This window comes from Canis lupus, chromosome 5 (genome assembly GCF_011100685.1).
Source record: "Canis lupus familiaris isolate Mischka breed German Shepherd chromosome 5, alternate assembly UU_Cfam_GSD_1.0, whole genome shotgun sequence".
In the NCBI taxonomy this organism is placed as follows: Eukaryota; Metazoa; Chordata; class Mammalia; order Carnivora; family Canidae; genus Canis; species Canis lupus.
Genome location: NC_049226.1, coordinates 76,845,539 through 76,861,569, shown reverse-complemented (window position 1 = coordinate 76,861,569; position 16,031 = coordinate 76,845,539). Strand labels below are relative to the sequence as shown.

Genomic DNA, 16,031 nt, shown 5'->3' with positions numbered 1-16,031 from the left:
GTCGGCCCACCCCCTCGGCCAGGGACCTCCCGGCGGCCCCGCGGCGGCCCCGCGGCTCGGCTGTGGTTCCTCCGGGACGGCAGGGGGCGGGGCGGCGCCGGCCGCCGCTATCCCGACAGCCCTCGCGCGGGCGCGCGGCTTTAAGCGGGCGGAAGCGCCGGCGCCGGGGCCGAGGGGACGGGCGGAAGCGGCTCGCACGCCAGGCGCCGCCATGCCCGGGGACCACCGCCGAATCCGCGGGCCCGAGGAGTCGCAGCCGCCGCAGCTGTACGCGGCCGACGAGGACGAGGCGCCCGCGGCCCGCGACCCGACGCGGCTGCGGCCCGTGTACGCGCGCGCCGGGCTCCTGAGCCAAGCCAAGGGCTCGGCCTACCTGGAGGCGGGCGGCACCAAGGTGCTGTGCGCCGTGTCCGGCCCGCGCCAGGCTGAGGGCAGCGAGCGCGGCGGCGGCCCGGCCGGAGCGGGCGGCGAGGCCCCGGCCGCGCTGCGCGGCCGCCTGCTCTGCGACTTCCGCCGCGCGCCCTTCGCCGGCCGCCGGCGCCGCGCGCCCCCGGGCGGCGGGGAGGAGCGCGAGCTGGCGCTGGCCCTGCAGGAGGCGCTCGAGCCGGCGGTGCGCCTGGGCCGCTACCCGCGCGCGCAGCTCGAGGTGTCGGCGCTGCTGCTCGAGGACGGCGGCTCGGCGCTGGCCGCCGCGCTCACGGCCGCCGCGCTCGCCCTGGCCGACGCGGGGGTCGAGATGTACGACCTGGTGGTGGGCTGCGGCCTGAGCCGCACGCCGGAACCCGCGCCCACCTGGCTGCTGGACCCCACGCGCCTCGAGGAGGAGCGCGCCGCCGCCGGCCTCACCGTGGCGCTCATGCCGGTGCTCAACCAGGTGGCCGGGCTGCTGGGCAGCGGGGAGGGCGGCCCGCCCGAGAGCTGGGCCGAGGCGGTGCGTCTGGGCCTGGAGGGCTGCCAGCGCCTCTACCCCGTGCTGCAGCAGTGCCTGGTGCGGGCGGCCCGTCGGAGGGGCGCCGCCGCGCCGTCCTGAGCCGGGAGCCCGAGCGACCACGGACGCCGAGGACCGAGCTGCCCCCGTCCCCCGAAGGACCCTTGCCGTCCGCTGCCAGACTGCGCGGCGCGGAGAACTCCGGGCGGGAGAGGATCCGACGGGGCGTGCACAGCGCCGGACGGCTGTGTTGGGACGGCTCTTGAGAGACTTCTGTTAAAGAAACGTTTCTACTTGAGCAGGTGCTTCCCAGCTACGACCCAGGTGAAGAAACTTGCGAATGCAGCTTGCCTCCCAGGTTGGGAAGGACTTCAGCTGGACTCATCTGGAGGACGGGACTTGGAACTGTTGTAAGGGATGGACCCTGTGCAGGCCAGCTAGTGACTCCCTTCTATAGACTTGGGCTGCTTTTGAGAGAATGGACAAGGGGGCTGTGCCTTCTCATTTACATCTGAGCTAAAACAAACTCCTTTATATCTGGAAAAGTCTATCGTGGTTCATCTCGGTAGTGAATTTAAAAGAACAAGGTTCTTTTGTGCCCTGTAGTCGACTCCTGGTGTCAAGGGGTTGGGGACAGCATTGTCTTAAATGTGTCCTGTTCCTTAGACCAACATAAGCAGAAAAGACTGGCTGAAACTAAAGGAGGTGCAGGAGTTGGTGTGGGGAAATGTGCTTTGAAGGAGGTGAAGGTGCCCCTAGAGTAGCAGAGTTGGCCATTGCCAAGGTGACAACAGTAGGGAAGGTTGTGTGGGCCCAGGAGCACTCTGGGTGTACTCTGTGGCCTCTGGTTTGGTGCTGGGCAAGACCACAGCTCAGGTTTGGGTAGGTGGAAGGGGTTTGGCTCTGGGTGGAAGCTAGAGGCCTCCCCCACTGCTGCTAAGAAGTAGGGGTCCAGGCTGCCTTTTTTTTTTTTTTTTTTTTAATTTAGAGGCATGCAAGGGGGTTGACAGTGGGGAAGAAGAGAGAAAATTCCACACAGACTCCATGTTGAGCGCAGAGCCTGATGCTGGGCTTGATCTCATGATCCTGAGATCATGACCTGAGCCAAAATCAGAATCTGATGCCTAACCGACTGAGCCCAGGTGCTGCACCAGGTTGGCTTTATTATTTGGTGCCCCTGGTCCAGTCTTGCCTCCTGGGAAAGGGCAGATGAACTTCCAGGAGTAAGAGCTGCTGGTTGTTGGGAAGTCAGATGTGGCCTGGCCATCATTCCATATGGAGAACTGGCCTGAGTGACCACAAGAGCAGGATCTTCCCTATGTGGCTCATGAGCTCTGTGGGTTTGTGCTCAGGTCTGAATTGGAAGAAGGCAGGGAAGCCTGGTCCCCTCTTCTGTGCCCTGGCTGAGTAGGAACTGCTGAACTTCTGTGATGCAGGGGCCTGCTCAGCTTCTCCAGGAAGGCCTGGCCTGAGGCAGCCCAAAGACCAGAATGAGGCTTGATGACCCTACCAAGAACCCCTGACCCCCAAAAGGGGGGAAAATGTGCATTTTCTCCCTTTTGATACAATACTATTTCCAGAGCAGATCTGAAACACATAGTATCACACTAGCAAGAGACTAGACAGGAGCAGAACATAAAAATGATGTCCCTATTCTGAAGGATGGCTTTACAGGGTGGATGGGGAGTCTGGAACCAAAGGGGATTATGTGGGGCACACTGAGGAGCTGAAAGCCCAGGTGCAGACTGGAAGGGGGACCGTAGGAACATGAGGGTTTCCGGTATGCCACTGTGGCTGGAGGGAACTGTGCTGGCTGCCTACTCAGAACTGGCAGGGCCCTTCGGAGTGGGGAGCAGCCACTACGGTACCTGTGGTCACTGGGGGCTGATGTGTACCCAGGGGGACCTGGGGCCCCTTGCAAGACGGCCTCAGCTTCATGAGGATGGGAGGCTTATGCTAGGCAGCTGCAGGCCACCCTCAGCCCGTATCATCGGAAAACATGACCTCCAAAAGCCACCATTACGGAGAAGCTTCATGGCTAGTTTGGCTGAGCCAGGCCCCCACTTCACTGCACTCCTTCCAGAAGGGTGGCTTCGGGCTGCACAGGCACCTCCAGGAGGCCTTCAAAAACCCACACGAGGCAAGGAAGGGAGCCATCCAGGAAGGAGCCCAGAGGGGTTCCACCATTCTACTGGCTGCCCTCCTGGTCCGATGCAGGATTCTTCACCTGTAGGAAATAGAGAAACAGGACTCTGGCCAGGAGGGCCGAGAGGCATGGCATGGCTAGGAAAGGGAAGCCTGTCTGCCAACATCTCCCCTCAACCCCGTGTCTCTTTCTCGGCAGGTTTGCCCGCTCAGTGCTACTCTAGATTCTTCCTGAGGCCTGGGAACCCAGAACCACCAAAGCAGTCCCTTCATCCAGCCCAATATTTTCCCAGATGTGACTCAGGCCTGGACAGCAGTAAGGACTTTGCGGAGCCCAGCAGTCCAGGGGGCGGAGCCAGACAGGTGGAGGAAGGGAAGCTTGTTCCTGCCAGGCCCTCAGCATCCTGGACCTTGCAGAGGTGGCCCAAACACATGGGGCTTGGCCCACCTCACGGATTATCAAGAAGGGAGGAGAATGTGGTAGGGCAGGGAACACTGGGGCCCTTGAATGCTACCCAAAGGGCTATCATCAGACCATCACATCCTGGTTTGGATGTTTTCCGTCCAGGAAGGTCCATGAGCTCCAGCTTCCCTGGGGAGCATGGTACACCACAATGTGTGGGAGCAGGGCCAGGAAAAAGGCCAGTTTTAACCGATTCTGGGGCCTCTGGCAAGGGGTCTGGGACCATGAGGCACACCTGTGACATTCTGCAGTGCTCAAAGCCCGCCTCCCAGCTTCCAGGACATGATTGTATTTCAGCCCAGAACTAGCCCCTAGTCCAGCTGAGCCGTCAAGCCCGAGATGAGAGGGAATAAAAAGCAGTGCAGGGCCATCTTCTGGGAATTGCATGTGGCAGAAGTCCTGTGTCCCCTCAGCCACCACTGTGGGCTCCTGCACAAACCTGAGTCTCTCCCTTGTTCACAGGGAAGCCACAAGGACCCAAACGCAAGGAGGGTGAGGATGGGGGAGGTGCCAGGCCACTCACTGCCTCCTTTGGGTCTGTGCTGTCCTCAGAGCTGTCTGCTTCTGGATGGGCCTTCTGGCCCTGGGGCTCCTGCTGGAGTTCTGGACCTCTGTTTTCTTCACTGTCCTCTGACCCTGTGTGGGGAGAGTCACAGTTAAAGGCCAGGTTTGGAGGCCCCAGCTGATCTGAGAGAGGCCACTTGGTGCCCAGCACTGATCAACGGTTCCTAGGGCTTAAAAGGACAAGATGGGCATGGGCTGGGACACAGCTCTGCCTCTAGGTAGCTGCTGAGTGGGTGGGCTCATAGAACAACCCAGAAGCCATGAGGTCTTCAAGCCACGGGAACAAGCAGAGGGAGTGGGAGAGAGTACACCCTGGGAGGGCAGGAAGGAGCCCTGCAGACAGCCCAGGGCAGGACCCCAGGTGCCACCCCCTGGCACCCTCTGCAGTGGGAAAAGCTGGAACTTACTGGGAGTGTGTCCCGGGCCCCCAGTTGGAAGCTGGTCCCTCTGCTGGCCCATGTGCTCCAGATTCTCCAATAGACGGTCCACTTGGGCTTTGATCTGACTCAGCTCCCCCCTGATGGAGTGCAGCTCCTCAGTCGGGACTGTTTGGAGAGGGGCCAGAGCTGGTGTCCCACCAGGCGCAGACGGCGCTGCTGCCAGGGCTCCCACCAGCCCTCACCGCTAAGGTCTGCCCAGCTCTTCCCCAGCCCTGCTGAGGGCTGTGCCCCCTCACTCACGCTTTATTTGCTCCCGGGGCAGGTGGCTCTTCCTGGGGCCCGTGTGAAGACGGAAGCTGCTTTTGACCCCCATGCCCACCTGGGTCCTCCGGATCCTGACAGGCACGCGGTTGATGAGTGGAGGGATCCTTTGGCATTCATACACCCTACTGGGACAGGACAGAGAGGGAGTCAGGCTTACCAGCTCCACTTGTTTCCCCAGAGGACCGAGGGGACAAGAACCACCTACCTGTAGGGGACGTCTTCCCTGTACAGCTTATGGTCCAGGTCATAATCACTCGTACTGCAATAGAGCCAAATGGGGGAGGGGTCATTCTCCGCCAGAGGCCCTGCCTAGACCCCAGTTTAACCTGAAGAACTGAGGTATACAACTTTTCCTTAGAACCCCAGGATTCTCCACCGGAAGTGCCCTTAGGGACTTAACCAAGGCCACTTGGGAGACCACAGCTTCCCCATGTCTGGCCTCCGATAGGGGCATCTTCCAGGTGGCTCCAGGTGACAGGAGGGGGACAATTGTCTGCAGCCTTTGGGGCCCTCCAAAGTTTCCTCTGCCCGACCCAGGAACAGCTGGCCTTCTGGATCTTAGTCTGGCAAAGGATGAAAGGGAAGAGTTAAGTCAGGGCCCAAAGCCACAGTGGGGGTGTGAGAGCCTTTAATCCCTGTATTGGGATCTCCAGGATGCCGCCCAGCACTGGCAGGGCTGGCCAGGCAGGGTTAGGGCTGTGGCCAGGCCACCTTCCTCTTTGCTCCAGGCTTTGGGAAAGGAGAGGAGTTTGGAAGGTCCCAGACTCTCCTGCCAGGCCTCTGCCCCTTCTCTCATGTGCCATGAATCTCCAGGGAGGGAACCGGTGCCTAGGAGGGCTGGGGAGATGGGTGCAAAGGGACAGCTGGGTCCTGACCTGGGCAGGACAGAGCTGCAGGAGCTTCATTCAGGTGCCGCCTGCGCCTGGGGCTGGAAGGGTGATCAGGGGTGGCAGAGGGGATGCGGGCCGGACAGTACAGTTTCTGGAACAACTTTCCGGTGCTGCGCTCTCCCGCGCCCGGCTCAGGCCCAGTCCGCGAGGGGGAGGCCTGGAGGGCCACTGGGTCTGAGTGCCGACCTTCGGGCCCCTTCCCCTGTATCCTGCACCCCCCAGGCCCGGCCTGCGGGGGCGGTTCCGGCCGCCCCCGCCCCGCTCTCTGGCTCCAGGAGGTCCGGAGGGGCGGCCTGGAAGCAGCAGGGATGCCGGTTCCGGGGGTGCGAGGGAGGCCTTCCTGGGGGAGAGGAGCGCGGGGCAGGGCGGGGCGCACCAGCCCTCGGGGGTCGCGGCGGGGGTGCAGGACGCAGGCAGCGCTGGCGCCACCGCGCGGAGGAGACGCTCCCGGCCCCGGGGCCGCGGGCGGGGCGGGGGCGGGAGCAGGCGCGGGGCGGGGCGGGGCGGGGGCGGGGCCGGCGCGGGCGCGGGCGGCGGCCGAGCTCCTGAGCCTCCGGAGCGGAGCTGTTGTCGGCGCAGCATTGGTGGTTCAGTGGTAGAATTCTCGCCTGCCACGCGGGAGGCCCGGGTTCGATTCCCGGCCAATGCAGCTGTGAAGTTTTTCCTTTTCCCCCTCTCCCTTCCATTCCACCCGCACCCTGCACCCCACCTCACCCCACAATGATTTTTTAAAGTAGCCAGGAATTAATGGTACAGGAATGGTACTTCCCTGACCGCTTAGCACAGATGGGGAGCTGCGCGGGTTGAGGCAGCAGGATGGCCCTGGGAGTTAGGTGTTGGGTGGCGTGCACCCCCCAGCGGTGCTTGCTGCACGCAGAGGGTCCCTCCGGGCCTGAGGAAGGGGGGCTCTGCTCTGCCTGCCCCCCCACCCCTCAGTCATCAGCCTGTGGTTTTGCCTCTTTCCCCGTAGGGGGGCAGCTGCATCTGGTCCCTGGTCTGCGCTACTTGTTACAGTCTGCGAGCCGCGGCTCCCCACAAAAAGAGAACTAGAAGGCAGCCTTAGAATGTGCTGTGGGCCGAGGTCAAGTTTAGAAGACCACGGGTTCCCCAGGAGCAGACACCTACTCATCAGCCCCAAACAGAAGCAGTGGAGAAGCCACCCACGGGGGTACGGGGGCACACGGCGGTGACACGCCCTCGGGCGGCTGCTGGCACGAGTGACTTGGCCTCATCCGTCTCAAGGTCAAGCAGGAGGCGCAGAGACTTCTCGGAGCAGCCCTAGCCCAGCCCTACCAACTCCCTTCCAGGAAGAGGAAGCAAGGTGGAACCCCAAAGAAGCTGGAAGCCTCGGTACCAGGGCATTTATACGGTGCAGTTCTTAACAGCGAACCCTGCGTCCTGCCTCCTCCGCCGGGAGGGAGAAGTCCCCGCATGCCCGCCGCGGGGCAGGAGCTGAGCGAGGCCGCCACGGATGCCCGGCGCAGGGGGCGCACTGCCCTGACGCCTGTGAAAATGGCACAGTGGCCGGTAGAGTTTGGCGAACTCCTTTCTGAAAATGTTTAAAGATTTCTGAACATTTTCTTTAAGTTTCCCAAGTTAAGGGCCAGGAGTTCATCCAGGAAAGTCCCCATTTGCTTCCCAAACATCTATACCTGGAAACCGCGCCCCCCCCCGCCCCCCACGCATCCCGCAGGTGCAGGTGCAGGTCCTCTGGGAGGGACCCAGGCGCCCTGGCTCTGTCAGCAGGATGGTGCTGGCGGACAGGGTGACCAGGGGCCTTGGAACGAACTGGGTCATCTCCCTCCGTCTGCAGTCAAAACCTGACGCCAGAGAGGGGCCCTCCAGGTGCCCCGGTGGGTGGCCTGAGCTGGCCTCCTGGGGGCCTCGCTCCCTGGCAGGGGAGCCCAGAGCCTCGGACAAGGACAAGCCAGCAGCCAGCCTCCCGCCCCTGCACGCTGCGGCCACCGGCAGACTCACCAGGGGCTGGCAGTGCCCTGAGGCCGCTTGAGGCCCGGGTGCGCAGGGCCCGGCCCGGGCTCTCCAGCCATGTCCAAGTCCGGAGAGTCGAGAGCAGGGCGGAGCTCGAGGGGATAGGGCGGGCGGGGGCTGCGCCTCTCGGCGGGGCAGCCCGGCCGGCTCCTTCCTACCCAAGCCCACTGTGGGAATTGGCCCCGCTGCCCGCCCGGGAGGGGCCGGGACGGCCCGAAGGCGGGAAGATGCCGGTGATCCTGAGTCCTGTGGCAGCGTCCGTCCGTCCGTCCGTCCCGCGTGCCCCGCTCCTGCCCTCTGCCTGCCCCCGCTGCCTCCTGCTGGCCCCCGCCGCCGGCCCGCGGCGAACCCTGGGTGGCCGCGTCCGCGTGGCCAGGGTGGCTCTAAGCGGGAAGCGGAGCCAGCAGCTGGCCTGGGAACGCCTGGGGAACGCACAGCCCACCGGCCTCTGGGGGGGGGGGGGCGGGCAGCCAGAGTCCGCGGGACCCACGCTGGGGAGGGCTGAGGCGGCCAGTTAGGCAGCATCCGAGCACCTGTCACGGCAGATCTAGCTTCTGGGCTCTTCTGCTTTGGTGTTGGCTCCAGAGAGCAGCTCTACGCCCCTGGCAGAGGGAGCCGACCCCACACTCGGTGCTCAGGGCCTGGCACTCAGCAGGTGCCTGTTGTCTGCGGAATATGCAATGGAAGTCCATTAAGTCAATTCCGTTTTTTTGTTGGGGTTTGGATCAGACCCCAGAATTTTGCTTGTGACTTCGAGGCCCCTCCCTGACCCCAACCCCTTTCTTCCTAACTCTGTGATCATCATCCGTGGTCCACTGTGGCTGCCAAGATGGTAACAAACGTGAGCCCCCTCCTTTTCCTCAAGACTTCGTGCCACACAGACGCCAAAAGCACTTACTCAGCACGTGCTCTCTTGCAGGGAGGAACAGGAGACTGGCCACAGTGTCCCCAAGGCCCTGATGATCCAGACCGAGTGTTCAATGGGGAGGAAGTTGGCAATTTATCACCTTGGCCTTTCTCTTCTATTCATGGGCCAGATTCATCTACTCGAGGGCACGTCACCCAAATGCCCGTGCTCCACGGTAAATGCCTGCACTTCCACTTCGTCTTCTTTTCTGTGTCTTTTCTTCTGGCTTATCTTTATACTTGTGGTCACTTTCACATTCATAATATCCAGAGGGGGCAAAAGTCACACCCATGTCTACCATGCAGAGCACAGGCACTTAGAAATGCTAGCTGTGTCCAAGATAGAAGGCACAGCATTAAAACAAGCTTGCCATTCTCTCTGGGCTAACCATCATCACTATCCCTAAAAATAAGAATACTGAGTGAGATGTGATTGCCCAGACAGGAGAGAACGCAGAAACTTAAATCATTCTCCCAGGGCCTTGATCACAGGTCAAATGGGAAAAACGATTCAATGGCCACCCAATTGCCAACCATGGACTAATTATCACAAGCAGACTAGTGGAGTATCTGGGAAGTTCACCATCAATGGCAAACCATGTCCACATGTGTAATGGGCATCTTCCTGGGCACCTGCCACCTGTAGCCCAGAGTAGACAAGCCTGGGGTCATGGCTGAGCCCCAGCCCCATTCAGGGACTGTATTAGTCAGGATTCTCTAGAGAAACGGAACCAAAGGAGTTACATGCAGAAAGAGATTTACTGGGGCACCTGCATGACTCAGTCAGTTGAGCGTCTGCCTTTGGCTCAAGTCATGATCCCAAGGTCCTGGGATCAAGCCCTGTGTGGGGCTCCCTGCTCAGAGGGGAGCTTGCTTCTCCCTCTCCTTTTTTTTTTTTTTTAAAGATTTTATTTATTTATTCATGAGATACGTAGAGAGAGAGAGAGAGGCAGAGGGAGAAGCAGGCTTCATGCAGGAGCCTGACGTGGGACTCGATTCCGGGTCTCCAGGATCACACCCTGGGGTGAAGGCAGTGCTAAACCACTGAGCCACCAGGGCTGCCCCCCTCTCCTCCTTTCTTGTGCTCTCTCTTGCTATTTCTGTCTTTCTCTCTCATTTAAAAAAAAAGTAATAAAATGTTAAGAAAAAAGATTTATTTTTTAAAAATTAAAAAAAAGATTTTATTTATTTATTTGAGAGAAAGAGAGCAAGCATGAGTAGAGGACACAGGGAGAGGGAGAAGCAGGCTCCCCACTGAGCAGGGAGCCCAATGTGGGACTCGATCCCAGGACCCCAGGATCATGACCTGAGCCCAAGGCGGACTCTCAACCAACTCAGCCAGCCAGCAGCCCAAGAAAGAGATTTATTATTTTTTTTAAGATTTTTAAATTTATGATAGACATAGAATGGCAGAGGAAGAAGCAGGCTCCATGCCAGGAGCCCAACGCGGGACTTAATCCTGGGACTCTAGTATCACGCCCTGGGCTAAAGGCAGGCGCTAAACTGCTGAGCCACCCAGGGATCCCAAGAGAGAGATTTATTATCAAGAATTAGCTCACACAATTATGGAGGCTGACAGATCTCAAGATCTGCAGTCGGCAAACTAGAGATGGCATAGTTCCAGTCCAAAGACCAGCAGGCCTGAGACCTAGGAAGAACCAAAGTTTCAGTTCAAGTCTGGAAGCAGGGAAAAAAGGGATGTCCAAGCTCCCTGGCAGTCAGGCAGGAAGAGTTTCCTCTTACTCTTGGGAAGGTGAAACTTTCCGTTCTATTCAAGCCTTCAGCTGATTGGATGAGGCCCACCCACACTGGGGAGCGCAATGTGGTTTACTTAGTCAAACCCTTCAAATGTTGATCTCGTCCAAAAACACTCTCACAGACTCACCCAAAATAATGTTTGGCCAAATCTCTGGCCACCCCATGGCCCAAATTGAAACATACAATTAGCTATCACAGGGGTCAAGCACCTGAAGCAGAGTGGAAGTCTTTGCTCCATATTCATCTCTTGTAGAGGGACATGCCATCTTGCATTCCCAGGCGGTGAGTGCCTGATTGTGAAACACAGGCGGGATAGTGAATGAACAGGAGTCATGATAGTGACAGCAGATGACACAAGGACAGGAGACATCAGCGGTCAGGTGGGAAGAAAACAGAAGATGGAAACAGACCAAGTGGAAGGAAGGACTAGAATAAGGAAAGAGGAGAGAAGCAGAAGGGGGTGGACATATGGGACAGCTGGTCTCCAGCGTTCCCCGAGCCGACTCCCAGATGTGTCCATCCTGAATTCATCAAATGGACGCAGGGTATTCACTTATTTTCATAGAGCTCCCAGGAAGAAAGGAGGAGTCATTGTATCATCCCCAATATTGAAATACTGCAACCAGGAGCCAGAAATGATTGAATCCCAACCATCTGTCAGACGCTGTGCTACAAACTTCACATCCGTCATCTCAGTGCTCACAGAAGCCTTGCAGGGTAGATGCTCTTAGTACCCCATCTGGCAGTAAGGCGACGGTGCCCGGGGACGGGTGGAGAGCAAGCTGAGAGGAGCGGTGGGATCCCAGTCCCCTGCCATGCAACCACTACAGTGTTCCAAGAAGTCAGAGGACAGGGACACCTGGGTTTGAGCATCAGCCTTCAGCTCAGGGTGTGATTCTGGGGTCCCGGGATCAAGTCCTGCATCCGGGCTCCCCACCAGGAGCCTGCTTCTCCTTCTGCCTGTGTCTCTGCCTCTCTCTGTGTGTCTCTCATGAATGAATGAATGGATGGATGGATGGATGGATGGATGGATGAATGAATGAATAAATAAATAAATAAATAAATAAATAAATAAATAAACAAATAAATAAAATCTTTAAAAAAAGAAGTCAGAGGGCATACTTGAAGGGACCCAGTGATATCAGCTGGAAGCAGAGTCTAGTTCCGTCAGTGCCTCCAGGCTGCACCATCAGGTTGCTCTGTTGCCTGCTCTGCCCCGCACAGAATCCAAAGAGGGGGTGAGAACCCGGGTGTCGGCATGAGCGGACAAGGAGAGCACAGTAGGCCCTGGTCCTGGGAGGACCAGGTGGCTCCTTGCAGGAGACACCAGCCATTCTTCTGGCCACTCGGCATCTGAGCCCCCTTCCTGTAGTTACAGGTATCTCCTAGCTTTGAGACAGAAACTGCATCCCAGGAAAGAAGCCGAAAATGCCCCTTTCTGGCTCCCTTTCCAATCTTCCTTGCTCCTGGGGCCTGAACGTGGCCCCTCCCATCAGACCCCATGCCTGACTTTGAATTCGAGCTGTCAGCAATAGATGGTGGCAGCAGCAAGCTGTGTCCCGCATTCAAAGGGGGTGGCACTTCCGTCCCACGTTGGTGACACTGACTGTGGCATCTGTGCCCGGCAGAGGAGGTGGGGTGTCTTCTAAACCTGATCCTCTGACCTTACCGAGAGCTCCTGTATTTTTGGCAAATTCCTTCTCTGCTTGGAGTCGCCAGAATCAGTTTCTGTTGCTTAGAACAAGAACCTTGATTGATGCAAAATAGGACCGGGCATGGAAGGAGCAGGAAGCCCAGAGGGAAATGGGAGTGATCTAAGGCTGGCAAGTGGCCAGGGCACGGTGACAATCCAGCCAGTATTAAGGGACAGGATACAGGCAGCCCAGGGCATGCCATGGTGAGACAGTTAATCCTGCCGTCCCCCAGAACAAAGTGCCCCTCAAAGGCAAGGCTTTGGGGATTGGCAGCTCCTGACATAGAAGAACGTAAAGATTACTCCCAAGTCAAGGGCTGCTGGTCAGAGGGTTGTGCTAATGGCGCCACACAGCTTAAAGGACAGAAAGACAAGCTCAGAACCCAAATGCTCTGCTCAGGGCATGGTTAGAAAACTGGGGAATTTTTATACATCGCAGCTACAAGGATGAGAGAAAAGGAAAACCAATCTTAAAACTTGATCAATGGCTATAAAATGACACCATCAGGGGGGTGCCTGGATGGCTCAGGTGGTTGGGCGGCTGACTTTTTTTTTTTTTTTTTACACCGTTTTACTTTATTTTATTATTATTTTGTTGCTTACACTATTTTATTTTTCCTTTTTAAAAATATTTTATTTAAATTCAACTTGCCAACATATAGCATAACACCCAGTGCTCATCTCAGCATGAGATGAGCATTTGACTCTTGACTTCAGCTTGTGTCCTCTCAGGGTGCTGGGGTCGAGCCCCACATCAGGCTCCCGGCTCATCAGGGAGTCTGCTTGGGATTTGCTCTCTCCCTCTGGCCTCTCCTGCTCCACTCAAATTTGTCTCTCTCAAATAAATAAATAAATCTTAAAAAAAAAAAATGACACCATCAGGTGGCCTCACACCCTTGGTAGGTCTCTAATTGGAAAAGACCAGAGAGGGGAGGGCACAGGCCATCAGAACAGGACTCCTTGGGCAGGGTGGGCACCTGAGTGGTTCCGTTGGTTAAGTGTCTGACTTCTTCTGCCTTCGGCTCATGATCCCAGGACCCTGGGATTGAGTGAGTCCTGCATCGGTCTCCCTGCTCCTCGGGGAGCCTGCTTCTCCCTCTCCCTCTGCCTACTGCTCCCCCTCCTTGTGCTCTCTCTCTCTCAAAGAAATAAAATCTTTTTTTAAAAAAAAGGACAGGGGGGATCCCTGGGTGGCTCAGCGGTTGAGCGCCTGCCTCCAGCCCTGGGCCTGATCCTGGAGTCCAGGAATCGAGTCCCACATCGGGCCCCTGCATGGAGCCTGCTTCTCCCTCTGCCTGTGTCTCTGCCTCTCTCTCTCTCTCTCTCTCTTATTATCTGTGTTCTCATGAATAAATGAATAAAATCTTAAAAAAATAAAGGGACAGGGCTCTTTGGGAAGGTGGGAGACTTAGGTACAGCCCCCCTCCACCACCACACACACCCACTCCGATGGAGCCTCCCTCCCTGGCAGAAACCACCTCTTGGGCGTCCTGAACATCCTAGAGGCAGAAACTTGCCAGCTACTTGCCAAACCCATACCCCTCTCCTGGGTGCATGCCTAGGGCACCCTTCCTCCCCTCCCTCACCGTTAGGGTGCTATGTGGCTGAGGGGTGGCCAGTGCACACATGCAACTGTGGCCGCACCTTGAATTTCCTTAAACAACACCCCCCGCCATGACCTTGCCGTGAAGGAGACCCCTTGTGTCCCCTACCCCGTCACCTCTCCTTTTCCCCAGAGTGAAATAACCAGTGAGACCCCTGTAGGCCCCAGGGGTCAAGGACTTCAAATCCAGAAGGAGGATATTGAATCACCACAAGAACCAAGAGAACTCGCTAATTTATATTGGCTGATTTAACTGGCAGAGTGATCAGAGAATGGATTCTGAGGCTGGAGGAGAGGGAGACAGTGAGGCGAGGCTCACGGACTGACGCTTAGAACTCCGTGGGGCCAGTCGAGTAGCTGGGGTGCTTCGAATGGTTCGCTCTGATGGCTGTGATACGGGAGAGCTGGGTTCTTGTCCCACGGAGTCGAAGAATGTATGTCGGGGACAACAACAGAGAGTGAGCAAAGCGAGAGCAGCTTATTAAGCAGAGACACAGAGAAAGCTCTCAAAAGCGAGAGGGGTCCCAACAGGGTTGCCACTGAGGGCTTTATGGTCTTTTATAGGAACCTGCCCAGGGAAGTTGGTAAATTTCTTGTCAATATCAGGGTGAATATTTAGAACAAACATGGTGGACTTATAACTATCATAATAACAAACAAGATGTTTCTTTAAATATGAGCCCACACAAGGTGTTCCCTTCTCTCTGGTCGGTATCTCCTCCATATTTCTCTACATCTGGGATTTCTGGGAGCCTAGTCAGGTAGCCCAAGGCCTTGAGAGTCTTGGTTTGAGTAGGGACTTTTTTTTTTTTAAGATTTTATTTATTGATTAGAGACACAGAGAGAGAGAGAGGCAGAGGGAGAAGCAGGCCCCACGCGGGGAGCCCGACGTGAGACTCCATCCCTGGTCTCCAGGATCACGCCCTGGGCTGAAGGCAGCGCTAAACTGCTAAGCCAGCGGGGCTGCCCAGCAGGGACTATTGATAACACCTCAATGACATATTTCTGGGATTACCTAGTAGCCCTTAAAGGGGATACTCCCTAACATTTTGGAGCTAGGGAGCCAGGTGTATTTTTTTCTGTTTTTGCTGTCTTATCTCTGTTTACTTGGAATGGGCAGGAGCCTGACTCTGAGGCCTTTCCCGTATCTTTCCCTGCCTGGCCCCGTCTGCCCCTAACTGGTTCCTACATCAGTTGCTCGAAACCTAGACTTCACTGTGGCCAATTAATCTTGGCTAATAGCGAAGAAGAAGGAAAATGAGCCTAAGACCGACTGGCATTGACTAGCCACCAGGCCCAGTTTTAAGCACTTTACTTATTTCACAAATTTACTTAGTTAACAGGTGAGGTTTAGATGGTGTTCTGTTGATGAAGGAATCAAAAAAATTTGGGCATGAGCTGAAGTTCATCGGTGTTTACTGCAGTCTCAGGCTCTGGTCCAGACACTTCTGTGTACCAACTCGGTTTATTATCATCTTACAGGAGAAGCCCAGGGGGCAGAGAGGTTTGCCTGGGACTGGGGGAGCGGGAAGGGGGGTGTCCCAGCATGGGGAGCGTGGAGTGGGAGTGCTAAGACCCACACAGGTCCAGGCCCTGGGCTCTGGTCTCGTGCAAGGGGATGCGGTAAGCGGCAGAGCCTGTGCAGAGGCAGGCGGCCTGCCGTAGGGCTCACGCTCTTGGCCGCTGCCAGGCGTTCCCCACCAGAGCCTGCGTCTGCAGTAGCTGGACAGCTTGTTAAACAAACGGGGGCACCTGGGTGGCTCACTGGTGGTGGAGCGTCTGCCTTTGGCTCAGGTGGTGATCCCGGGGTCCTGGGATCGAGTCCCGCATGAGGGACCGCTTGGAGCCTGCCTCCCCCTCTGCCTGGGTCTCTGCCTCTCTCTGTCTCTGCGTATCTCTCATGAATAAATAAATAAATAAATAAATAAATAAATAAATAAATAAATAAATAAATAAATAAAATTCTGCCTAAAAGCAAAAAAACCCCGAAACAACCCAATTGATGGGGCCTCACCCTCACCAGTCAGTCGGCTGCGGGCAGCCGAGAATTTGCTTTTCTACCTCCTTCCCCGGTGAGGCCAGTGCTTCGGGCCACTCTCGCCTTCCTCCGCTGGGATGGACTTTTCAGGTAAGACCCGTCCCCTCACCTCCGCTCACCTCCGCCCTGCGAGGGCGCCTTTGCCAGCACGGAGAGCGCATGGGCGGGGAATGGCTCACTGCGGGAAGGGGGGGCTGCCCTGGAGGGGAAGCTGGGGTCGGGATCCAGGCGGCAGCAGGTGTCGGGGCACAGGTGGGGCTGCCCCGGGATGCTCCGCAGTGCCCGGCAGCGGCGGCGGTAGTGTCTACCTGGCCTGACTTTGCAGCAGAATCTGGGGCACTATTTCTGAC

The 16,031-nt window shown here is 57.3% G+C and overlaps 2 protein-coding genes and 1 non-coding gene across 5 annotated transcripts; 2 read left to right on the top strand and 1 right to left on the bottom strand.

Annotated features, from left to right (window-relative positions):
* Positions 1 to 211: 211 nt before the first annotated feature.
* Positions 212 to 1,524, top strand: EXOSC6 (exosome component 6). Its single transcript, XM_038538340.1, has one exon. It carries the CDS (start codon positions 212 to 214, stop codon positions 1,028 to 1,030), a length of 819 nt encoding a protein of 272 aa, XP_038394268.1. The 3' UTR covers positions 1,031 to 1,524.
* Positions 1,525 to 2,947: 1,423 nt separating this feature from the next.
* Positions 2,948 to 7,982, bottom strand: LOC610465 (RNA-binding Raly-like protein). 3 transcript variants are annotated; one of them, XM_038538342.1, is made up of 6 exons: positions 7,672 to 7,973; positions 5,010 to 5,063; positions 4,781 to 4,926; positions 4,508 to 4,645; positions 4,060 to 4,172; positions 2,948 to 3,155 (listed from the first exon to the last, which is right to left on the bottom strand). In XM_038538342.1, exons 1-6 carry the CDS (start codon positions 7,740 to 7,742, stop codon positions 3,117 to 3,119), a joined length of 561 nt encoding a protein of 186 aa, XP_038394270.1. In that variant the 5' UTR covers positions 7,743 to 7,973; the 3' UTR covers positions 2,948 to 3,116. The 3 variants fall into 3 exon arrangements, with proteins under 3 accessions (XP_038394270.1, XP_038394269.1, XP_038394271.1); XM_038538341.1 differs by having other exon boundaries at positions 4,781 to 4,929; positions 7,672 to 7,972; XM_038538343.1 differs by lacking the exon at positions 4,508 to 4,645 and having other exon boundaries at positions 4,781 to 4,929; positions 7,672 to 7,982.
* TRNAG-GCC lies at positions 6,273 to 6,343 on the top strand. Its single transcript has one exon. It is a non-coding gene; the product is annotated as a tRNA-Gly (tRNA).
* Positions 7,983 to 16,031: the final 8,049 nt, after the last annotated feature.

What these genes read in the sequence shown, in the direction of transcription:
- EXOSC6 (XM_038538340.1), top strand. Translation starts at nt 212, where the DNA reads ATGCCCGGGGACCACCGCCGAATCCGCGGGCCCGAGGAGTCGCAGCCG.
- LOC610465 (XM_038538341.1), bottom strand. Translation starts at nt 7,742, where the DNA reads ATGGCTGGAGAGCCCGGGCCGGGCCCTGCGCACCCGGGCCTCAAGCGG. An exon ending in AGGGAAGACGTCCCCTACAG is followed by an intron (nt 4,930 to 5,009) that starts GTAGGTGGTTCT and finishes GTCCTGTCCCAG; the next exon opens with TAGGGTGTATGAATGCCAAA. An exon ending in GCCCCGGGAGCAAATAAAGC is followed by an intron (nt 4,646 to 4,780) that starts GTGAGTGAGGGG and finishes CTCTCCAAACAG; the next exon opens with TCCCGACTGAGGAGCTGCAC.